Here is a 21966-nt window from a genome sequence, read left to right on the forward strand (position 1 = left end):
ATTTTGGTATATAATAAAGTATTAAACTAGTATAATATATTTGCATTATTAATGTATTAAATAACATTCAACAGCAGGCTTAATTAATAGGTATTATAAATTTGAAGTAATGGTAAGTATAAAGGTGATTTTTTGGCGCCGTTGTATCCAACTGTATTATATGAAAATACGTAGGTTTTCACTAGTAACAGGCGATGCTGATACTAATGTTTGCTACTAATTTCAGAAGAGACTAAATTATAGCATATTGGTTTTCAGTTAATAAAAATAAAGATAACATTTTATCCATATGCAGGTTCTTGAAGGGATTCCAGGTGGAAGCACCTGCTTTGGCCCTGGGCACTAAGTTTGATACTAGAGTACCAGAGTAGGGTTTGGGGTAGGAACAATTTATTATAAATATATTTTAAAAATTAGAAAATTTACAGCAAACTCTTATGAGAGAGTGTTTTTGACTTCTCTGCTGGATTCTTTGAATTTTCAAAAATTGTACCATATTGTAGTATAAATTTCTTTTCTTGGTGCACCTTAAAGGCCTCCAGATTAATCTGGAGTTCATTTGAACCTTCTGGCTACATTCCTTGTCTTGTGGGGCAAAGACAGCTGGAGAGGGAACTTGGGACTCTTGGCCTTTGCTTTAGCTTCTAAAGATATTCCTGCCTTGTTCCTAGCAGAGGGCTTTCCCAAGGGGCAGAAGGGTTGAGTTCTTATCCTCAGGGCATAAAAACCAAAGAGAAGCAGTCCATTTGAAAATTGTGTTTAGTGTTTGCTGAGCTTTTGTTTTTGCTGATTTTTCAAAGAGATTATTACTTATTTGTTGAAAGGCAGAATAGGGACAGGGGAGAGAAGGTGAGAAAGAGATGGCTCTTCCAACTGCTAGTTTGCTCTCTGAAGGACTGCAGTGGTTGTGCCTAATGCATGTCAAAAACAGGAGTCAGGAACACCATCCTGCTGTGCGACCTGACTGCCAGGGCCCAAGCCCTTAAACCTGTCTCTGTTGCATTTTCAGGAGCCAGATCTGAGACAGATCAGCTTAGCCTTCTTAACCCAGTGTGCTGTCATGTCAACCACCACCACCCCCATGGATATTTTTTAGTTATTAGTTTTTTTTTTAATCATATATACATATATGGCAGGCTTTTTTTTTTCTTCCAGTCCATGGCTTATCTTTTTTCCTCTGATGTTGACAGAACTGGGTTTTTGAATTCTGATGATATCTTTTTATTTCGTGGATTTACTTTTGTTGGTACATCTAAAAATGAATCTAGCCCAAAGCCACCTAGATTTTCTTAGAGAAGTTTAGTATTTTTTTATGCTCATGATTCGTTTTGAGGGTTTTTTTTTTTTTAATTTGTTTATTATGTTTTATTACAAAGTCAGCTATACAGAGAGGAGGAGAGACAGAGAGGGAGATCTTCCATCCAATGATTCACTCCCCAAGTGACCACAATGGCTGGTGCTGTGCCCATCCAAAGCCAGGAGCCAGGAACTTCCTCCAGGTCTCCCACGCGGGTGCAGGGTCCCAAAGCATTAGGCCGTCCTCAACTGCTTTCCCAAGCCACAAGCAGGGAGCTGGATGGGAAGTGGAGCTGCCGGGATTAGAACTGGTGCCCATATGGGATCCCGGGGCTTTCAAGGCAAGGACTTTAGCTGCTAGAACACGCCACCAGGCCCGTTTTGTGTTATTTTTTGAATGATTTCTTTGTAAGACAAAAGGGCAGAAAGATGTATATAGCTATTTTTCATCATTTTCACTCAGAAATTATCACCACAGCCAGATTTGGGCTAAACTAGGAGCCAGGAACTCCTTTCTGGTCTCACTTACGAGTAACAGGGGCCCAAGCACTAGACTCTCATCTGTTGCCTTGCCAGGTAAATTTTAGTAGGAAACTAAATTGAAAATAGAGTAGTTGGGAAGGAAGGAAATCACACTCATATAGCGTGCTGGCGTCACAAGCAGTGGTTTAACCTGATGTGCCACAATGATGACTGCATTTTGATTTAAGTTTTCAAGAATCTTCCATTTACTTGAAGACAAACTGACAAATGGAGAAGGGGGATTGGAGAGAGAGATTGATTGATTGATTTTTCATGTGCTCATTCACTCCTGAATTTAGTAACCAGGGCTGGGCCAAGCCAAAGCTAGGAGCACAGGACTCTGCCTGGGTCTCCTGCCACCCAAGGTCCTGAACTATTGCCTGGTGTTTCCCTGGCTGCACTAGTAGCAGATGGGATTGGAAGGAGATTAACTGGAATTTGAAAACTATGCACTCGGGTGTGGGATTTGGGTGTGCTAAACAAAAACCTATTCATTTATTTATGTGCTTATTTATTAATTATTTTATTTATGTATGTATTTTGAGATTTATTTGAATTACAGAAAGAGTAGATTGATCTACCATCTGCTGGTTAATACTATAAATCACTGCAAGAGCTGAACTGGGATAATCTGAAACTAGGAGCTGGTAACTTCATCTAGGTCTCAAAAATTGCTGGCAGAAGCCCAGCGTAGTAGCCCAGTGGTTAAATCTTTGCCTTGCATCCATTGAGCTCCTGTATGGGTGCCAGTTTGTATCCCAACTCTCCACTTCCCATCCAGCTCCCTGCTTGTGGCCTGGGAAAGCAGTCCAGGACGGCCTAAAGGCTTGGGACCCTGCACCCACGTGGGAGACCTGGAAGAACCTACTCTCTCTTGGTTTTGAATCAACTCTGCTGTGGCTGTTGTGACCACTTGGGGAGTGAACCAATAAAGAAATAAAAGAAATAAAATAAATAAAATAAAATAAAATAAAATAAAATAAATCTTAAAAAACAAATTGCTGGCAAGGGGCTAAGCACCAGGACCATTTTCTACTGCTTTCCCAAGAGCATTAACAGGGAGCTGGATTGGAAGTGGAGCAGCTGGGACTTGAACCTAACACACTGATGGGGTGGTTGTTGTAGGCAACTGCTTATGTTAAACCGCGGGGTTTAACAGGTACGGGCCCCAGGAGTCGCCGCCCGAAAGCTCCCAATAACCAGGTCAGAGGCTGCAAAAGCAAGAGGGATTTTATTGACGTTCGCGAACGGGCTCCCACTCTGCAAGGAGAAGAAGCCCCGATGTCCAGGGGTACAGGCATTTTATACTGCGAGCTCAGCACACTTGCTGGGTTTGGTACAAATTTTATGACCTTAGTCTGGCACCAGCTCAGGGTCCTCCAGCCTCATTTCCTCCGACTAAGGAATTTACTTATCAGGAGATAGAAACTTAGGCCTTCTTCCCTTTGTCAGGCCCAGCATGGCCATTCCCCTACCCCTTATCTGGTCTCGCCAAGCAGGATACAGAAGCAGTAAAGCATTAACCCTACTTTTCTCTTTCACTTACACTGCTTTGCCATGATCCTGACCCCCACGAGACGATTTTAACCACAGTTTAAAGTTTGAACTATGGTGCCATATAATGATTCTTCCGTGTAGAAATTGTATGGCATTGTGTAAACTATTTCTAGCTCAGTTTGTCTCCTTCTCTCTGTAAATCTGACTTTCCAATAAAATAAATAAATAAATCTTAATATGTGTGTGTATCTATAAAAGATTATTGGGCTGGCACAATAGCTCAACTGGGTAGTCCTCCGCTTCATAGCTCAGCATCCCATATGTGAACAGGTTTGTTTCCTGGCCATTCCACTTCTGATCCAACTTCCTGCTTGTGACCTGGAGAACAGTTGAACATGAGCATGGCTCAAAGCCTGGGAAACCTGCTCTTGTGTGGGAGACTTGGAGGAAGCCTCTTGGTTTGTGTCAGCTCAGGGCCTGCTATTGCAGCCATTCAGGGATGAGACAAGCAAATGGAAGATCTTTCTTTCTGTGTCTGCTTCTATCTGTATCTGCCTTCCCAATGACAATAAATACATCTTAAAAAAAAAGATATAGACTAATTATAGGAGTAAAATTTAACGGGAGTATACGTTTTATTAACTCATCTTTGAGATACATTTACCATGTTTTGATTGGTCATTCTGTCCTGGAAGATTTTAATGTTTAGGAACGTAATTATATATTCTTTATTCTGAATCATGGATTTAGAATATATTAAATGACAGTGAATGTTACCATTACCAGAAGAAGCTTCATGGCTAAAATTATTTTATTTTATTTTTATTTATTTTTTTAAAGATTTATTTATTTTTATTACAAAGTCAGATATACAGAGAGGAGAGACAGAGAGGAAGATCTTCTATCCGATGATTCACTCCCCAAGTGAGCGCAACGGGCCGGTGCTGTGCCGATCCGAAGCCGGGAACCTGGAACCTCTTCCGGGTCTCCCACACGGGTGCAGGGTCCCAAAGCCTTGGGCTGTCCTCAATTGCTTTCCCAGGCCACAAGCAGGGAGCTGGATGGGAAGTGGAGCTTCCGGGATTAGAACCGGCGCCCATATAGGATCCTGGTGTGTTCAAGGCGAGGACTCTAGCCACTAGGCCACGCCGCCGGGCCCAAATTATTTTTAAGAATAAATTTTTCAAAAGGTTTTTTCAATATTATGTACATAGTTGACGGATGTATGCCCATGTGAGCCTCCGATTACGGTGGGGAGGTTCAGGTGTGGAGGAAGGTGAATGGGACACATGCTTGTTTTTCTTCTGTGCCCTTTGCTGTCAAACCACATCAGAACCCTTGAATGGGGGATAGTCATTTGACACTCTCGTTGGAGGGAGACAGTCATCTGATGATGCCCTAGATACCCTGTTGTGGGGAATAGTGTTCTGTGGATGTAACTTGAATGGTTTTGAGAGTTCTGAGAAGTTTGTGGTTTCATTGGTCTAAGGTTGAGAAAATCTTTCCAAGGTCAGCTGGTTGATAGAGTTCACCCTGGTGCATCCGCAGACCCAAGAAATACGTTGCAAAGCTTGGCCAGGAGAATTGTGCAAACCTGTTTTTGCTCTTCATCCTCTGATGTGGTAGTTGACATCCTATGCTGGCATACATGAGTTAGCCATCATATCTGCTGTGTGCATCTGGACATGTTGTACTGCACAGGCATCAGCAGCTGAGGAGACCCAGTTCTGATATATGCATTCCAAGGTCAGACCACACATCCTTGATTTATTCCCTGTGGCCAGAGACTGAATACAGCAGTCTAGTTGTGGAATCCCCCCAGGAAACCAGCCAGTGCAGGGTCAGGTTCAGTCTGTTACCTGCCCCAGCCAATGCATGTACTAGTGGATGCAACTGCCTTGTTTGTTCTATTCCACACATAAGCCAACATGTGCTGCAGCCTGGCCCAGCCAGCCCACCACAGACACAGTCCTCAGGCCTTGATTTTTGTGTGTGGTGGTCTATGCTGTAGCCTACCCCAGCCTGCCCCACAGCCCATCTTGCTGTCATGCATACCCACTGGTGCAGCAGATTATCTCAGCTCAACCTTGCTGTACAGACCTGGCCCTTACACATGCTGACAAGTGCCACCATCCTGTCCAACCTGGCCTGCCTACAGTCCTTTTACAAGCACTACAGAGTGGCAGATAATACTATTTAGCTCAGGTCAACCCTCCCATGTGGGTGGATGAGTGCCTCTGTTTTCTCCTCTATAAACCATCTTTCTCAACTCCCTTGCCTACCTGCGAGTGTGGTAGAAGTGATTCCTTCCTTGTCAGACACGCCCTCAGGCACTCTCTCTCCACTCCAGTCCACTGCGTTCCAAAGATCCTCTTTTCTGGGCAGTCTGCAGTTCCTCCTGCCTGGGGGCTGGGTGGCATGTCCTGGCCCAGAGTTTCCTGCCTTCCCCACTTTTATCTTAAAAAAAAAAAATGCTGGCATACTGATATAGGTAACACAAATTTGGCATTAAGCAGGCCCAGAATGCCCACTCACTGCTGGCTGATTTTCTCCCAGCAGTGTAAGCACAAGGGAACCTCGGCAGTTGCCTGCATCTGGAGGGCTTACCTTATTTTTAATGCGGTGGTAGCCTTTAGGTAGTTAAAACATTTCATTCTTCCCAGAAGTGTCATCCAGTGACAAAAAACTTATTAAACTTATTTCTGGAAAAAAAATCAGTTATGTTATATGCATTATCCTTCGTGCTCATATTTTTAAATTCTTTTGTTTTAATGCTTTTTTGGCTTTGTAGTTTTTCTTTTTTAGAATCGGTTTTGCTTCTTAAATAAATGTTGGTTATGCAGTCATTGAATTTGCTTTGCTCTGGTATATATATTGTCTGTGCTGCAATTTAGTGTTTTTATTCCTATGTTTTATGAGTAATATTTGAGTTCTTAATTTAATGCTCCTATTTATATTTTATGATCACCATATAAAATGAGTTGGAAAACAATTTATGAGTAAATAGAAGAGTCACTGTCATAAAGATTATAAATCTGTATACATGAGAAATTAACTATGAAGCTAATGTAGTAAAGTTATTTTAATTTTGTTTAATCTACCTGAAAGATTTTTTTATCCACCAGTTTACTCCCAGATGCCTGCAGGGTGGGACCAGGCCGAATTCAGAAACCTAAAACATCCATCTGGCGAGTTGTCATCTGGTGCCTCCAAGATGCATTTGAAGTGGAGTAGCTAACACTTCAGCCCCTCAGGGACGTGGGTGTTTCAGGCACCACAATACCTGCCTCAGTAAGGCTAATTTGGATTCTTTTCCGTTTTGGACATTTTATTTTTATTTGGAAGGCAGCCTTATATAGAAGAAGAGATAGAGAGAGGTCTTCCAACAGCTGGTTTACTCCCCAAAGACTGCAGCGGCCAGAGCTGAGCTGATCTGAAGCCAGCAGTCATGGTTTCTTCTAGGTGTCCCATGTGGGTGCAGGGCTCAAAGACATCAGTCCTCCAAGGCTTCCCAAGCCCGAAGCAGCTGGTCTGGAAGTAGAGTAGCTGGAACTCGAACTGGTGCCCATGGGGAGTGCTGGCACTACAGGCAGAGGTCTGCACCACCATATAGACCTCATTTTTTTTTTAGGATTTATTTATTTTTTTTTTAATTTAAAAGTCAGATATACAGAGAGGAAGATCTTCCGTACTATGATTCACTCCCCAAGTGATCGCAGTGGCCGGTGCTGTGCCAATCCAAAGCCGGGAACCAGGAACTTCTTCTGGGTCTCCCACGCATGTGTAGGGTCCCAAAGCTTTGGGCCGTCCTTGACTGCTTTCCCAGGCCACAAGCAGGGAGCTGAATGGGAAGTGGAGCTTCCGGGATTAGAACCGGCGCCCATATGGGATCCCAGTGTGTTTAAGGTGAGGACTTTAGCCACTAGGCCACGGCGCTGGGCACTAGACCTCTTTTTGAGTATATATTTTTGCAGAAATATTTTTGTTTCATGAATATAAGAATAATATCAAATCTACCTTTAAACAAGCCTGAGAAGCTATTTCAGTAGTATCAAATTTTAGTTACCTGTGTTTAATTTGCTTCATTATTTTTTAGTGGTATAAGGAATAGTTGTTTGAGCTGGTACCATTGTTGATAATGATGTTGGTCAAACGTAATGCCCACAGGATCGAAGATCTAAGATGCCATCTTAGATTGAACTAAACATTCACACATTCAGACTGGTAAACACCATAGTAGGTTTCACTTGATACCACTTTACTGACAAAGGATTTAAAACAGAAACTACAGCTTGTCAGTGAGAGTTCATGTAGTGTTCCTACTCTCTAAAGTGATTTTCTAACAGCTACGTTTCAAAGAGATGAATGTTCACAGTAGCTGGGTACAGAAGTCCCAGTTCCTAGAGTAGATAATTTTGGCAAGAATGCCCTAAGCATGATTTCCAGGATCCTCTGCAAGGTCTTGCCTAATAACATGCTGTCACTCAGGGGAAGCTCAGAAACAGGATGTCTTACTAAGTGCTTATTGTACTTCAGTTCAGAAATGTTTCATCAGTAGTGTAATTTTTGTTATAAATACTGCTGCTAACCATTGGCATCTGTCAGTCAGGCTAACAGGTGTTAAGTGAAAGTGAAACTGTCATATCTAAGGAGAAGGAGTTTTGTTAACCTTTGGTCTCATTATCTGATTACCTTCTTTCAGAGTTTTTTTTTTTTTTTAATTCCAAAGTCAGATTATACAGATACACAGAGAGGAGAGAGAGGAAGATCATTCCTCAGATGATTCACTCCCCAAGTGAGCCGCAACAGCTGGAGCTGAGCCAGTCCGAAGCCAGGAGCCTGGAACTTCTTCTGGGTCTCCCACATGGGTTCAGGGTCCCAAGGCTCTGGGCCGTCCTCAACTGCTTCCCCAGGACACAAGCAGGGAGCTGGATGGGAAGTAGAGCTGCCAGGATTAGAACCAGTGCCCATATGGGATCCTGGCGCGTTCAAGGCGACTTTAGCTGCTAGGCCACACTTGCCAGGCCCCTTCTTTCAGAGTTCTTATCCCATTAGTATTTAAAAGCAAAACAAACACCTCGGTTTTCCTACAGAAGTGCGCTCTCTCTCTCTGTCTCACACACAGGCACACACACACCTTTGAACTGTCATAGTATGGTATAAGGTAGAAACCAAAACTTTAGAAAAATTATTTATTTTCATTGGAAAGTCAGGTATACAGAGAGAAGCAGAGACGGAGAAGAAGATCTTCTGTTTGCTGATTCACTCCCCAAGTGGCATTAGCAGCCAGAGCTGAGCCAATCTGAATCCAGGAGCCAGGAGCTCTTTCTGCTTACCCTATGTGGGTGCAGAGTCCCTAGACCTTGGGCCATTCTAGACTGCTTTCCCAGGCCACAGGCAAGGAACTGGGTGGGAAGAGGGGCCGCCAGACACAAACCAGCGTCCATATGGGATCCCGATGTGTGCAAGGCAAGGACTTTAGCCAGTAGGTTACTGCACTGGGCCCAGAAACCAAAACCTTTTTAACAATGGACACATTGCCCCCCCCCCCCCCCAAAAGATAACTCAGTTCTAATAATTCCCTGTGTAATAGTTTACTTTCTCTGGATTGGAAATATCACTGTTGCGTAGAGCAGTTGTTGGGAAGTAGTTCTTCAGATTAAGAAATGGTGGCATATGCGAACAGTGTGTACATGTGATGAGATTTAAACTTTGTATAGTTTATACATTAAATTGTGCTGTTTTTTTCCCCCAAAGATTTTAATGTATCTGAAAGGCAGAGAGAGAGAGAGACATGGAGGTCTTTCTTTCATCGGTTTACTTCCTGCCTGTTACAAAGCAAGGGACTGGGCCAGCCTGAAGCTGGGAGCCAAGTGCCAGTTTGGCTGGGGCCCAAATATTAGGCCCTGGTATGGGTTGGTGGCGTCATAGATAGGCGTTATCCTTACTGAAAGCTGTGTGCTTGCTTAGGTGTCCTTGCTTTGAAAGTGGACCACTCAGAGTGGTAGGATATGTGATTTGATTAATAGGGTTCTAGCTTCAAACCTACCACTTCACTGATTCCTACTTTGTGTGCGTCAGCCTCTCTGTGTTTTGTTTTCCTGTGTAAAATTACAGGAATTAAAAAAAAAATCACAGGAGTAATAATGCCTACTCTGCCTATTTACAGGTATTGTTGAGGCTCAGGTGGGAACATGGATGTAAAAGTGCTTTGAATTGGTAAAACATTTTAAATGTGATAAATGATTTTACTTTACCTTTTTTTTCTTTTTTCTTGTAGGTAGCCTTGGTGCTTCTTTTCAGTGCCAATCCCTTCATCACGACCACATTTGTCATGACGACAGTGACAAGGTGAGATCCAAGGTGATGTCTGCCATGGTGACATTGCATGCCACCCTGTGTTGGTGGAATCACTTGCATAGCTGGGAATCTAGAGCTGGGGGAGTTGGTGCAGGCCTTTCTGTATTTACGTTAGATTCCTGACTGTTGTAGAAAGCCTGAGAATTTCTTAACAGCAGGTGGGCTGGACTTAGAATCAGCTCTCCATTTATCTGTGCTTCTACTGTTTCTCCTGCACATCTTGGCTGGATCGTCTTAGTACTTGAGCATGTACACCAGAACTGGAGCTGTCTTAGCTATCAAGATTTGTTTTCAGTTGAAAATATCCTGGATGTTCCCTTTGGAGTTGATTAAGTATATGTAAGTTGTTTTTTTAAATGTATTTTATCGTCAAAGGATTTTTAGCTTTGTTTCCAAAGCCCAAATTAAATGTTCTTTTTGTTTGTTTTTGTTTTTAGTTCAAATTAAATGTTGAGGGCTGGGAACGAAACCTGCCTGAATTTTGCAGAAGTCCAAGTTGAACTTTTTTTTTTTTTTTAAATCGTGTGCAAACTCTTGGTTGTTTTGATTCAGTGTGATTGTTTTTGTTTATTGCTTCTGCTGTTTTTATCTCTCTTTTTTTAAAGATTTACTTATTTTTTTTTTTTATTGCAAAGTCAGATATACAGAGAGGAGGAGAGACAGAGAGGAAGATCTTCCGTACGATGATTCAATCCCCAAGTGGCCACAATGGCCGGTGCTGCACCAATCCGAAGCCGGGAACCAGGAACTTCTTCCAGGTCTCCCACGCGGGTGCAGGGTCCCAAGGCTTTGGGCCATCCTCGACTGCTTTCCCAGGCCACAAGCAGGGAGCTGAATGGGAAGTGGAGCTGCCGGGATTAGAACCAGCGCCCATATGGGATCCCGGTGCATTCAAGGCAAGGGCTTTACCCGCTAAACCATGGCGCCGGGCCCTGTTTTTATCTCTTAAGAAATCTGATTTGGAGGAACTTGTGAGTATTCATCAGCAGCCTTGATGGTGGAGCTCTTGCAGGTGTTTCTGTGGGCTGCTGTTTGGGTATGCTGATCTTTCCCTCTATCATCAGTTTCTAGTGTCTTTCCTCCCATTTCCTGTCTCTTGTATACAACCATGTTTCATTCAGTGGCAGTGTCCAGACCAAGCTATCATTTCATTCTCTCATTTGGATCAAGGTCCTCCTCCCTCACCTTGTTGGAGATACATTAAGAAGTTGTTTGATTATTGGATTTTGCTAATGTTTTCCTTTGTTTGTTGATCTTTGTAAGCTTTGCCCAGACTGATTTCACTGTTCACGGAGATAGTGGTATGTTCATAGTATTCGGAGACTTTTATTTAGCAGTCATCCGGAAGAATGGTTTTCGCTTTTAACTTCTTTTAGAAAGAGACTTCTAGTATATTTAGTTGAATCCACAAAATTCGATGTGTTACAGATTTTAAGAATGAGCATTTTTAGCAGCAGGTGGAAGATCTGTCTTTCCCCACTCTCCTTTCAAATAAAATGTAAATAAATCTTTTAAATCAAGAAACAAACTCAGAAGCTATGATTAGGGTGGGAAAAATTATCTGTCTAGTGGTTATTGGAGATAGACCATATCTTCTATCCCTGGGGCACCTCATGTGAAATACCAGCTTAGCTGTTCCAAGCTCAGTATCAAAGAGCAGCTGATACTTTATTATCCTTATTTAATTTTCTGGCATGGGCTTTGTCTTAGATTTGGAGGTTGAAGGATGTTTTTTATTAGTAGTTTAATCACTTTTAACTGATCATGTATGAGTAGAGGTGGAATCAAGGTTTAGGCAGCAGGAAGATGGCAAATTCATTTGTTGGATCTTCACAGCCATGTAAGTGCTGGTAGATCTTTTATTCCTTTATTTTAGAAACAGATGATTTATTTGAGAGGTGGGGATCGATTTTGCATTTGCTGGTTTAGCATCCACACAGTCACAAACGCTGGGGCTGGTCCAGGCTGAAGCCAGGTGTTTACTCCATCCTAGTCTCCCATGTGGGTGGTCAAGATCCAGGTTCTTGCGCCATCCCCCATTGCCTTCCCAGGCTCATTAACAGGAAGCTGGATTAGGAATGGAGCAACTGGAACTTAAATTTGACTTGGGATGCTGCCACTGGAGGTGGCAGATTAGCTCACTGTATCACAGTGTAGGCCCCTAAATCCTTTGTTTCTTGAGCTGTTTTCAAACCTAAGTTTCTCTCTGCTAATATGTGCTGGCTTGAGCGGCTGTCTGCAGCTCTGAGGTTAACTATTAAATGCTGTTAGTTGCAGGCTCTCTCATGTGGTTAATTTACGTTGCAGACAGCAATTAACCCAAGCTCTTCAGTAGCACTTTTGTATTTGTTTACAGAAGCATTCTTCATCATTTCCAGGTAGCGAATGCTTGGTTGAGTACCTTCTATATGCCAAATGCTGTTCTAGGTGTTGAACAGTTCTTTGAGAAAAAAAAAAAGAAAAAAGCAATCTGTTGTTCTGGAATGTGCTTGCCACAGGTAGAGAGAAGTGAGGCAATAAATATTTTAATTGGTGACTGTGTTATGAAGAATAATATATCAGGCAGTGGTTATAGGGTATTGAGAAGATTGTCTTCTGAAATAGGGAAGTCACTTCACCCTTTGAAGTAAGGGTGTTTTATTTATATTTTATGGGAGGAATCTAATAGAGTTTACATAATTTGCTCAGGAGCACACAGTAAGTGGTAGAACTGAGACTCAGATCTAGGTTGCCTAGCTTGAGTCTTTTGTTTTGTGGTGTTTAAAGATTTATTCATTTTATTACAGCCAGATATACACAGAGGAGGAGAGACAGAGAGAGAGATCTTCCGTCCAATGGTTCACTCCCCAAGTGAGCCGCAACGGGCCGGTGCTGTGCTGATCCAATGCCGGGAACCTGGAACCTCTTCCGGGTCTCCCATGCGGGTGCAGTGTCCCAATGCATTGGGCCGTCCTCAACTGCTTTCCCAGGCCACAAGCAGGGAGCTGGATGGGAAGTGGAGCTGCCGGGATTAGAACTGGTGCCCATATGGGATCCCGGGGCTTTCAAGGTGAGGACTTTAGCCGCTAGGCCACGCCGCCGGGCCCTAGCTTGAGTCTTTATTCAACTAACTTTAGATACCCACTTCTCTTTGTGTGTGTTTCTGAGAGAGGGTCAGAGATAGCTAAAGAGACAAGGATTGTCTCATCCGCTGGTTCACTCTTCAGATGTCCACACTGGCCTGTTGTGGGCCAGTCAAAAGCTGGAAACTCAGTGTAGTTCTTCCATGTGGCCTGTGGGAGCCCAGCTACATGAGCCATCTCTGCTTCTCAGGGTGTACAGGAGCTCTAGGTACAAGGAGTCACAGCCAGGTATTGAATGTAGGCACTTTGTGTGAAGGTGCACTATTTTTTTAAAAAATTTATTGTTTTTATTTGAAAGGCAGAGTTGGACCCGGCGCAGTAGCCTAGTGGCTAGAATCCTCTCCTTGCACGCACCGGGATCCTGTATGGATGCCTGTTCTGATCTCAGCAGCTCTGCTTCCCATCCAGCTCCCTGCTTGTGGCCTGGGAAAGCAGTTGAGGATGGCCCAAAGCCTCAGGACCTGCAACTGCATGGGAGACCCAAAAGAAGCTCTAGGCTCCTGGCTTCGAACTGGCTTAGCTTTGGCCGTTGCGATCACTTGGGGAGTGAATCAGCAAATGGAAGATCTTCCTCTCCATCTCTCCTTTGTGTATCTGAATTTCCAATGAAAATAAATCTTAAAAAAAAAAAAAAAAGCAGAGTTACAGAGAAAAGGAGGAAAAAATAGAGGTCTTCCATGCACTGGTTTACTCCCCAAACGACTGCAATGGCTGGAGTTTGCCCATCCAAAGCCAGGAGCCAGGAGCTTCCTTTGGGTCTCCTACAAAGGTGCGGGGGCCCAAGCCACGGACTTGTGCTTACTTCAGCTGCTTTTTCAAGTGCAGGATGCAGGCCTGTACTTAGTACTTAGGCCATCTTTACTGCTTCCCCAGGCTTTAAGCAAAGGAGTAGGATTGGAAGTGGAACAGCTGGGCCTGAACTTGTGCCCATATGGGATGCCGGGGCCAACAGCAGAAACTTAGCCTGCTGTGTCGTGATGCTAGCCCTGAAGATACAGTGTGTTGTTTTTTGGGTTTTGGTGTTTTGTTATTTTTTTTTTTTTTTTTTTTTGAGGAGGGCAGCCTGGACAGGGTAACTCCAACTGTTGGCTAATGTGTGGGTTGGTTTTGCAGGGTGTGGACCAGTCAGGGCCGAGCAAACCTTAGCTCACCAGCAAGAACAGAAATCAGATTGGAGTACAGGTCATGCCAAGCTAGGCTCTTATATCTACTGATTTGCATGAGCCAAGGATGGGAATAGACTGAGCAGGGCCAGGTTCCATCACCTACCATTGAGAATTAGAGCGGGAGTGTGGGGTAGGCTGGGTCAGGCGAGGGAATAGCATCTGAGGCAAAGGCCAAGACAGGTCGGGGACTCTGCCAAGCTGGGTCAAAGCAACCATTGGCATGTGCATCATCTATGGCTGGGAACAGGCCTGGTTGGAGAGCTAAGGGGACACCCTGGCTGGGTTGAGGTACCCACAGGTGAGTACGGGGGCTAGAGTGGGAGCTGCATTCTGGTATGGGTATTGCTACAGTGTCCCTTGGCACAAGTGTGGACTGCTACTTGGCGTACCAGACTGGCCTGACTCCAGCACCAACTCGTGATTGTGAGAACCAAGTTAGGTGTATGATGGGCTAGGCTAGGTCTCTGCCCCCTACTGAGCCATGTGTGAGCTGTGTCAAGGTGTGGACCAGGATTGATTGGGCTGAAACAACCAACAGTAAGAACCAGAATGGGTTGAAGGCTAGTCAGGAAAATGTACTGTTCCTGCCAAGACAGGCTGTGGACTAAGTAGGGCTGGCCCATGGAGCCACTGGTATGCATGAGATCTGGCATTGGGAGAGGTTCTGATAGAGGAGCCTGGGCAACTCCTCTGTTGGCACAATCCCTGCAGGTGAGTTCAAGAACCACAATAGGGAGCAGGCCAGGCCAGGCCAGGGAACGGTACCCACTGGCATAAGTTTGGCATAGGTCAGGGGCGAACCAAGGCACCAGAGTAGTTCATATCAGCCGCTGGCGAATCTGAGCACCAGAATAGAGTGTGGTTAGGACCGAGTTCGGCTGCAACACATGCTAGTACACATAAGGGCTGCGACTAGAGGCCAGCTGGACTGGGCTAGGCAGTAATCCCCACCAGCGTGAGCTGGAATTGGGGGTGGGCTGGGTCAGGTCAGGCTATAGCACTTACTAGCAAATGCCAAGGCAAGGCAGGTCATGCCTGACTATGCCGCAGCACCCAACAAACATTCAAGAGAACCAGTTGGGGGAAGGGGACAAAGCTGTTAGAGGGAATGTGGAGGGATCCCCAGCTGGACCACCACTCCCACTGGAGAGCGTGAGTTGGAATGGGGGCAGACCAGATCAGGCAGGGCCACAACACCTGTGGGCCTCATGTGAGCTGGATCAGGGAAAAACCAGGCTGGGCTGCCTGTTCCTACTGGTACAAGCATAAATCAGAGTGGGTGAGGGTTGGTTGGGCATTACTGCAGCATCAGCTGGCAGAGGCTGGCGCTGGGAGCTTAATCTGTCAAGTTAAACTCCAGAACCACCTGGAAAGTGCGTGATATGGCAGTGGGAGTGGCCTAGTAGGGAAATAGTGGGCACCTCCCTCTTGCGTTGCCACTCCTACTGGAGAACATGAAAACCAGGACTGGGGCAGGCGTGGCTGGACAGAATGGTACCCACCAGTATGTGTGTGGGCTGGATAGTGGAGCTGGTTGGGTTGAACTAGACTTCAGTGCCCATTGACATGTATGAGAACTGAATGGGATGTGGGACAGCCTGGACATACTGGCAAGCATGGGAACAAGGGCAGGGGGTGGAATTAAAGGGGGTTATTCTTTTTTTAAAGATTTATTTATTTTTTATTACAAAGTCAGATATACAGAGAGGAAGAGAGACAGAGAGAGAGAGATCTTCCATCCAATGATTCACTCCCCAAGTGAGCTGCAACGGGCCGATGCGCGCCAATCCAAAGCCGGGAACCTGGAACCTCTTCCGGGTCTCCCACACGGGTGCAGGGTCCCCGTGCATTGGGCCGTCCTCGACTGCTCTCCCAGGCCACAAGCAGGGAGCTGGATGGGAAGTGGAGCTTCCGGGATTAGAACCGATGCCCATATGGGATCCCAGTGCGTTCAAGGCGAGAACTTTAGCCGCTAGGCCACGCCGCCGGGCCCTGAAGGGGGTTATTGTGGGTCACTCCCACTAGGCTGCAGCTCCCACTGGTTTGGGTGGGGGTCGAGTGTGGTGGGCAGGATTGGGCTGGGCTTCAACACCCATTGGTTTGTGTAGAAGACAGGGCTAGAAACAGAATTGACCCAGCAATTGCAACCACCAGCATATGCATAGCCTGATGTGGGTGATGGAATGAGCTGGACACTGTACTGGGAAGCACACAAAAAAGTCAGGTCTGGGATCACCTCAGATGAAGTTTCCTTGGGAATCTCCCCAATTGAACTGCTGATCTCAGAACCCCAACCATGAAGAGAATTGCAGATTCCATGGTCTGACCATGGAATGTATGTATCAGAAGTGAGCCATCTCAGTGGCTCAGACGGAGCAATAGACAGCATATCCAGGTGCACATGAAGGATATGGTGGTACATTGCAGCCTGCAGAGGATAGCTGATACCAGAACAAAAGAGAGAACAAATTGATCAACTAGCTCAGCCAAGTGTTGGTAGTGAACATCTGGGCAAGTGGAGATGCTATGGTAGACTATGTCAGCCAGTGGATTCTGAAGAGATTTCATTGTGCTTGGAATGGTGAGATTGGCAGCAATTCAGAACTATTGAACGATCGAAACCACTTAAGCAGTGCCCTTGAGCATGCCCACATCAGAGACCCTGGGATGGGTGGGAGACTGGGTGTGGCTTCTCCCTTTATCTCTCTCCTTCCCCCAGATACAGGAAGGAGAAAAGAGAATGCAGTAGCAATGGTCTTACCCACTTTCCTGTAGCCCTTGACCCTTTGAGCCCTAATCAACTATATAAAGATCATCAAAATTAAAAAAAATTTTTTTTAAATATTCTTTATATAGTTGAGAGGCATGCATGGTAGGTAGGTAGGGTCATGTATGGAGGAAGGTGGCGGGGACAAATGTTTGTCTTTTTTCTCCTGTGTGGAAGAAGGAAAGAAGGGCACCTCTCTCCTGTTTGCTGTCAAATGATATCAGCATCCAGGGATGAGGAGTGGTTCTTTGATGGCACCCTAGAGACCCCGTTGTGGGGAAATGTTCTGAGGGTGTTACTTGATGGTTCTGTAGCCCTGAGACCGTCAGTTTCGTTATTCCAGGGTTGAGAAAATCTTTCCAAGGTCTGTTGGTTGACATAGTACACCATAGTTTGTCCACAGACCCAGGAACATTTAGCAGAGCTTGGCCAGGAGAGTTGTCCAACCTATTCTGCTTTCTGTCTTCTGACAAGGCAGTTGACATTTATTGCTGGCCTAGATGAACTAGCCATCACATCCATTTTGTGCGTCTGGGCATGTTGTTCACTGCACAGGGGATGCAATGTCTTAACTGCTAGGCCAAGTGCCCACCCTACTGTTCCTATCTTCGTTTCACCCAGTTGACTATGACATACTAAAAGAAAACATGTCTGCAGATAGAGAGGTCCGTGTCGTCAATGGTGGATCTGCCTCACTTGGCAGCCAGTTTTTTTGCCTATCAATTCTTTCTTGCTCTTGTCCTTGCCCTTTGGTTTTCAATCCAGTTTATGGTTCCTCTTAGCTCCTCTTTCATGGCAACTTGCCCTGCTTCATACGTAAAAATCTGTGCTGCTTAATAAGAAATCCAACAATGTTTATTGCTGTATTATGCACTTCAAAAGTGATGATTGTGTAGAAGCACTACAAAGTATAACACAAAAAAATGATTGTGATAGTAGCATGTTTCTCCTAACTATTGAAATTAACCTAACTCAACTAATGTCAGTTTGGGTTTGAAAACTCGTATTGTTGTAGTGAGAGGAAGTGTGGCAAGGAGGACTCTGACCTAGCAATGATATATAAAATATTGAGCAGTGTGATAAAAAGAGATAATTCCCTGAAGTCAAGTGAATTAATTTTTCCTGAGGATCTTAGTGTAGTGCCAGAAAGGTTGCCTGTTTGGAAACTGAGAGAGTTCTTTTGAAATTCCTTGTAAAAGTGGTAATTTAGTGTAGAAGTCTTGTCTGAGCTCCCTTGTGCTGCTCTTGATCATTTGTCAGGGAAGGGGTGTAAATGATCTCGTGTGGACTGTCCCCAAGACCACAGGCAGAGTTACCACTGGTTTTTCTGCTTTTAGCAAAGTGACTGTCTACTTCTTTCTGTCCTTTATATATTGATTGAAAAAGAAATGCCTCATTTCATTTTAGTTTCTACCCACTTGTAATTGGACTTTTAATATTGTTTTTAAGTCACACTGTGTGTATGTAGTATTTTCCATATTTTTTGAAAATAAAGACTTATTGGAAAATCAGCTATACAGAAAGGAGGAGAGACAGAGAGGAAGATCTTCCAACCATTGATTTACTCCCCAAGCAGCTGCAACAGATGGAGCTGCACTGATCTGAAGCCAGGAGTCTTTTCCAGGTCTCCCATTTGGGTGCAGAGTCCCAATGCTTTGGGCCATCTTCTACTGCTTTCCCAGGTCACAAGCAGGAAGCTGAATGGGAAGTGGAGCAGCTGGGACATGAATCACTGCCTATATGAGATCCTGGCATGTGCAAGGCGAGGACTTTAGCCACTACGCTGCTGTACGGGCACTGTTTTCCATTGTTGTAAGAAGTTTTTGTTGAATGAGTTGGGCACAAAGGCATGTACTCAGAAAAGCATGAATATTTGGGCTGCTTGGACTTTTAAAGTCTCTAAGGGGGATAATAGAAGTTTTGTAGATATGGGGGTGTGCTTAAGTATAGGGATGGAGTAATATACCTCACTCAGAAACTCCGGCATCTTTAAGGATCCTCTGGTAGCATCTAGTACGTGTGATTTGGAGGTAGAAATCCAAGTTATAGTCCCAGCACTGCCACTTAAACGAGACTTGATGACTTGATGCAGGTTCTCTAAGCCTCATTTTCTTCATGTGCAAAACAGGAATAATAATAACCAAATCTATCCTCTTATGAATGTGTTGTGCACATTCCACTTCTCTAAGCATTTTGTATTAAACCCTCAGTTGACTCAACTGTGAAGTGATAATTATACTTGAAAACGAAGAAGAAACTTTGGTAGCTCAATTAAATCATAAATCATTTGCCCAGATTTCATCCTGGCAGAGATGCTGAGATTTGAGCTCTGGCAGTCCAGCCCGTTGTCTGCTCCTAGGTTTGTGTAAAGTTTCAAGAGCGGGCCTGACCTGTGGGTGCTGTTTAATAAGTGTAGTTGCTATCAGTGCTTAAATTTTGTATTAGTGTATAAAGGTGAGGACCTTCATTATGAATAATAGATTCATATATTTTATCTTAGCTTACCAGGTATTGTCAATTTTTTATTTTCTTATGTATTTAGAATGATTTTTTTTCCCCTGTGTTTGAGTTTCTACCTTTTAGGTTCAGTTGCCTTTTTTTTTTTTTTTTTTTTAAGTTTATTATTTGAAAAAGCTACAGTGGAAAGAAGAAACCGAGATCTTCCCATCCATTGATTCATTCCCCAAATGGCTGAAACTGCTGGAGTTGGACCTATCCGAAGCCAGGAACCAGGAGCTCCTTCTGGGTCTCCCATATGGGTCATATGCAGAGAACTGGATCAGAAGTGGAGCATCTGGAACCCAAACTGGTTCCCATATGTAATGCTGATGCCTCAAACAGAAGTTTAGCATGTTATGCCATGGCACCAGCCCATAATACTCTGGTTTTTGAAAGCTGTTAGGGGGCCGATGTTGAGGCACAGCATAATGCTAACATTTGAGTTTGAGTTCTGGCTGCTCAGGAGCCTGGGAAAGCAATAGAATATAGCCCAGTACTTGGCTCTGCACCACATGGGAGACCTGATGGATGCAAATGCTAAGAAGGTATTTTGTATTTTTTTAAAAGATTTATTTATTTTTTATTACAAAGCCAGATATACAGAGAGGAGGAGAGACAGAGAGGAAGATCTTCCAACCATTGTTTCACTCCCCAAGTGAGCTGCAACGGCCGGTGCTGCGGCATCTGAAGCCAGGAACCAGGAGCTTCTTCCAGTTTTCCAGGTTTCCCATGTGGGTGCAGGGTTCCAAAGCTTTGGGCCATCCTTAACTGCTTTCCCAGGACACATGCAGGGAGCTGGATGGGAAGTGGAGCTTCCGGGATTAGAACCGGTGCCCATATGGGATCCCAGTGCATTCAAGGCGAGGACTTAAGCCACTAGACCACTGCGCTGTGCCCGGTATTTTGTATTTTTAGTTTGTATACTTACAAGATTTCCAGGAGGAGACTCCTAACATTGAAGGAGTTCCTCAGAGAATCCAGGAAAAGGTGAATGTTTGCAGCTTTATGAATTTGTCCTGGTTGTTTGCTGCTTAGGATAATTTATATTGCTGGGGAAAGCTGGAATGTAGGTCTGCAGTTTAACAGATGGATTTCTTCCTCTCAAAGTTTCAATTCAGACTGGATTGCCAGGGTGACTTTTTATTTGCTAATTTTTGTTATCACCAGATGAATGGCTGCATAGTACCTGCAGCTAGTAATTAGGAAGGTCTGACTGAACTTGTTGGTGATTCCCAGTTAGCAGGGGCTGCCTTTGTTGGCAAGCCTGGCTAATAAAGACTCCTTAGTACATTCTATACTTGTGTGTGGCATGATCTCTCACACCCCTTAACATATTCACACATCTACATAACCCTACAGTTATGATTTTGTCCCTATCTTATTGTACTTCTAACAGATTTTCCCTTAAATATTTATGGAATGACGGGTACATGATTGTTCACTATTTATTTGCTGTGCAAATGCCTTTTGAGTTTTTATTTGAATTAGCAATTGAGTTCTATTAACAAGACCACTCCAGACTGTTCTCTGTTTGGGTGTAAAAGATACCATTTTTGCTAATCTTTTATTTTACTTTTCTGTGTCATTTTAAGTAATGCTCATGTACAGTTTGTAGCTAAAATCCTGTTTAACCCAGTTTTCCATGATAGGCAAGTTTGAAATTCACGCCTATTAGAATTAATAAACTATGTCTTATTTTGCTTATCTTTACTCAATACTAAGGTTTCTAAAACCTTAATTGATTTTCTACAGTATAATATTAATGAAGTTTTCTATTCCTCTTCATTTTTCCTAGTTTTGCAGAGTGAACCACTGGATTGAGTGGGTGGTGGGGGAGAAGGACCTTCCACCTACCCTGTCATGTGTCTAAGCAATAACAAGAGTGTGGGAAATACTGACATACAGGGGCCATGATCAAGGGCTGACCTCTGTCTCTGGAGTCTGTGGGAAGCAGAGAGCAAGCTGATACACAGGAGGCCTGGAGTCGGAGTACAAGAGTGATGGAAGCGTTTGAACGAGAGAGAGTTTTTAATGGGGGCTTGAAGATGAAGAGGTTGTGCAACAGTGCAACACACACCCACAACACAATACCCCACAACACGCCACCCTCATCCCCGGTTCCAGGTGATAATAGCTGAGCGTCATTTGAGTAGCAGGTGGGTTAGAAAGGATTATATAGGTAGGGGAGGTGTGATTTCGAAGTGACTGAACCAGCTGCCTAAGACCGTAACAGAAGTAACAGTACCATGAAGAAGCTGTATTGACAATAGGTACAGTAGTTTTTGATGAATATGTAACAAATTTTCACAAACTTAACTGCTTAAAATACAACTCCCTAGGTCAGGAATCCCAGGCGTGGTTGAACTGGGTCCTCTATTCAGGGTCTCACAGGGCCAAAAACAAGGTGTCAGCTGGGTCATAAGTATTTCACCTCGTGATTGTGTGCTTCCTTGGACCTGTACAAGAAACTTTCTAGTCTGCCAAAATGGAGGCTTATACAGTGAACCCAATTGCAAAGAGTTGCATTATACCACGTTCATTATATTACCCTGGTTAGAAGCAAGTCACAAATTTTACCTGCGTTCATTAGAAGAGAATTACACAAGAGCATTGTGGTCACCTGTGGGTGTATCAGCACTGTTAAGAAAAAAAAATTAGGAGAATTTAAAGAACACATAGCAAGCTAATTTTAAGTTTCCTATAATGTCAGAAAATGCGCTTTTAATCTTTAAAAGAA

At 44.0% G+C, this 21966-nt stretch overlaps 1 protein-coding gene across 7 annotated transcripts in view; it reads left to right on the plus strand.

The window, feature by feature from the left end:
- The window catches only part of RNF38 (ring finger protein 38), a 120124-nt gene that overhangs the window by 35544 nt on the left and 62614 nt on the right, over nt 1-21966 (plus strand). For all 7 annotated transcript variants that reach the window (XM_058672904.1, XM_058672901.1, XM_058672902.1 and 4 more), the window contains exon 2: nt 9596-9666. In XM_058672904.1, coding sequence (XP_058528887.1) covers nt 9596-9666 — 71 coding nt within the window. The remainder of the gene's footprint in view (nt 1-9595; nt 9667-21966) is intronic.

Source organism: Ochotona princeps, chromosome 14, assembly GCF_030435755.1.
Source record: "Ochotona princeps isolate mOchPri1 chromosome 14, mOchPri1.hap1, whole genome shotgun sequence".
NCBI classification, from domain to species: Eukaryota; Metazoa; Chordata; class Mammalia; order Lagomorpha; family Ochotonidae; genus Ochotona; species Ochotona princeps.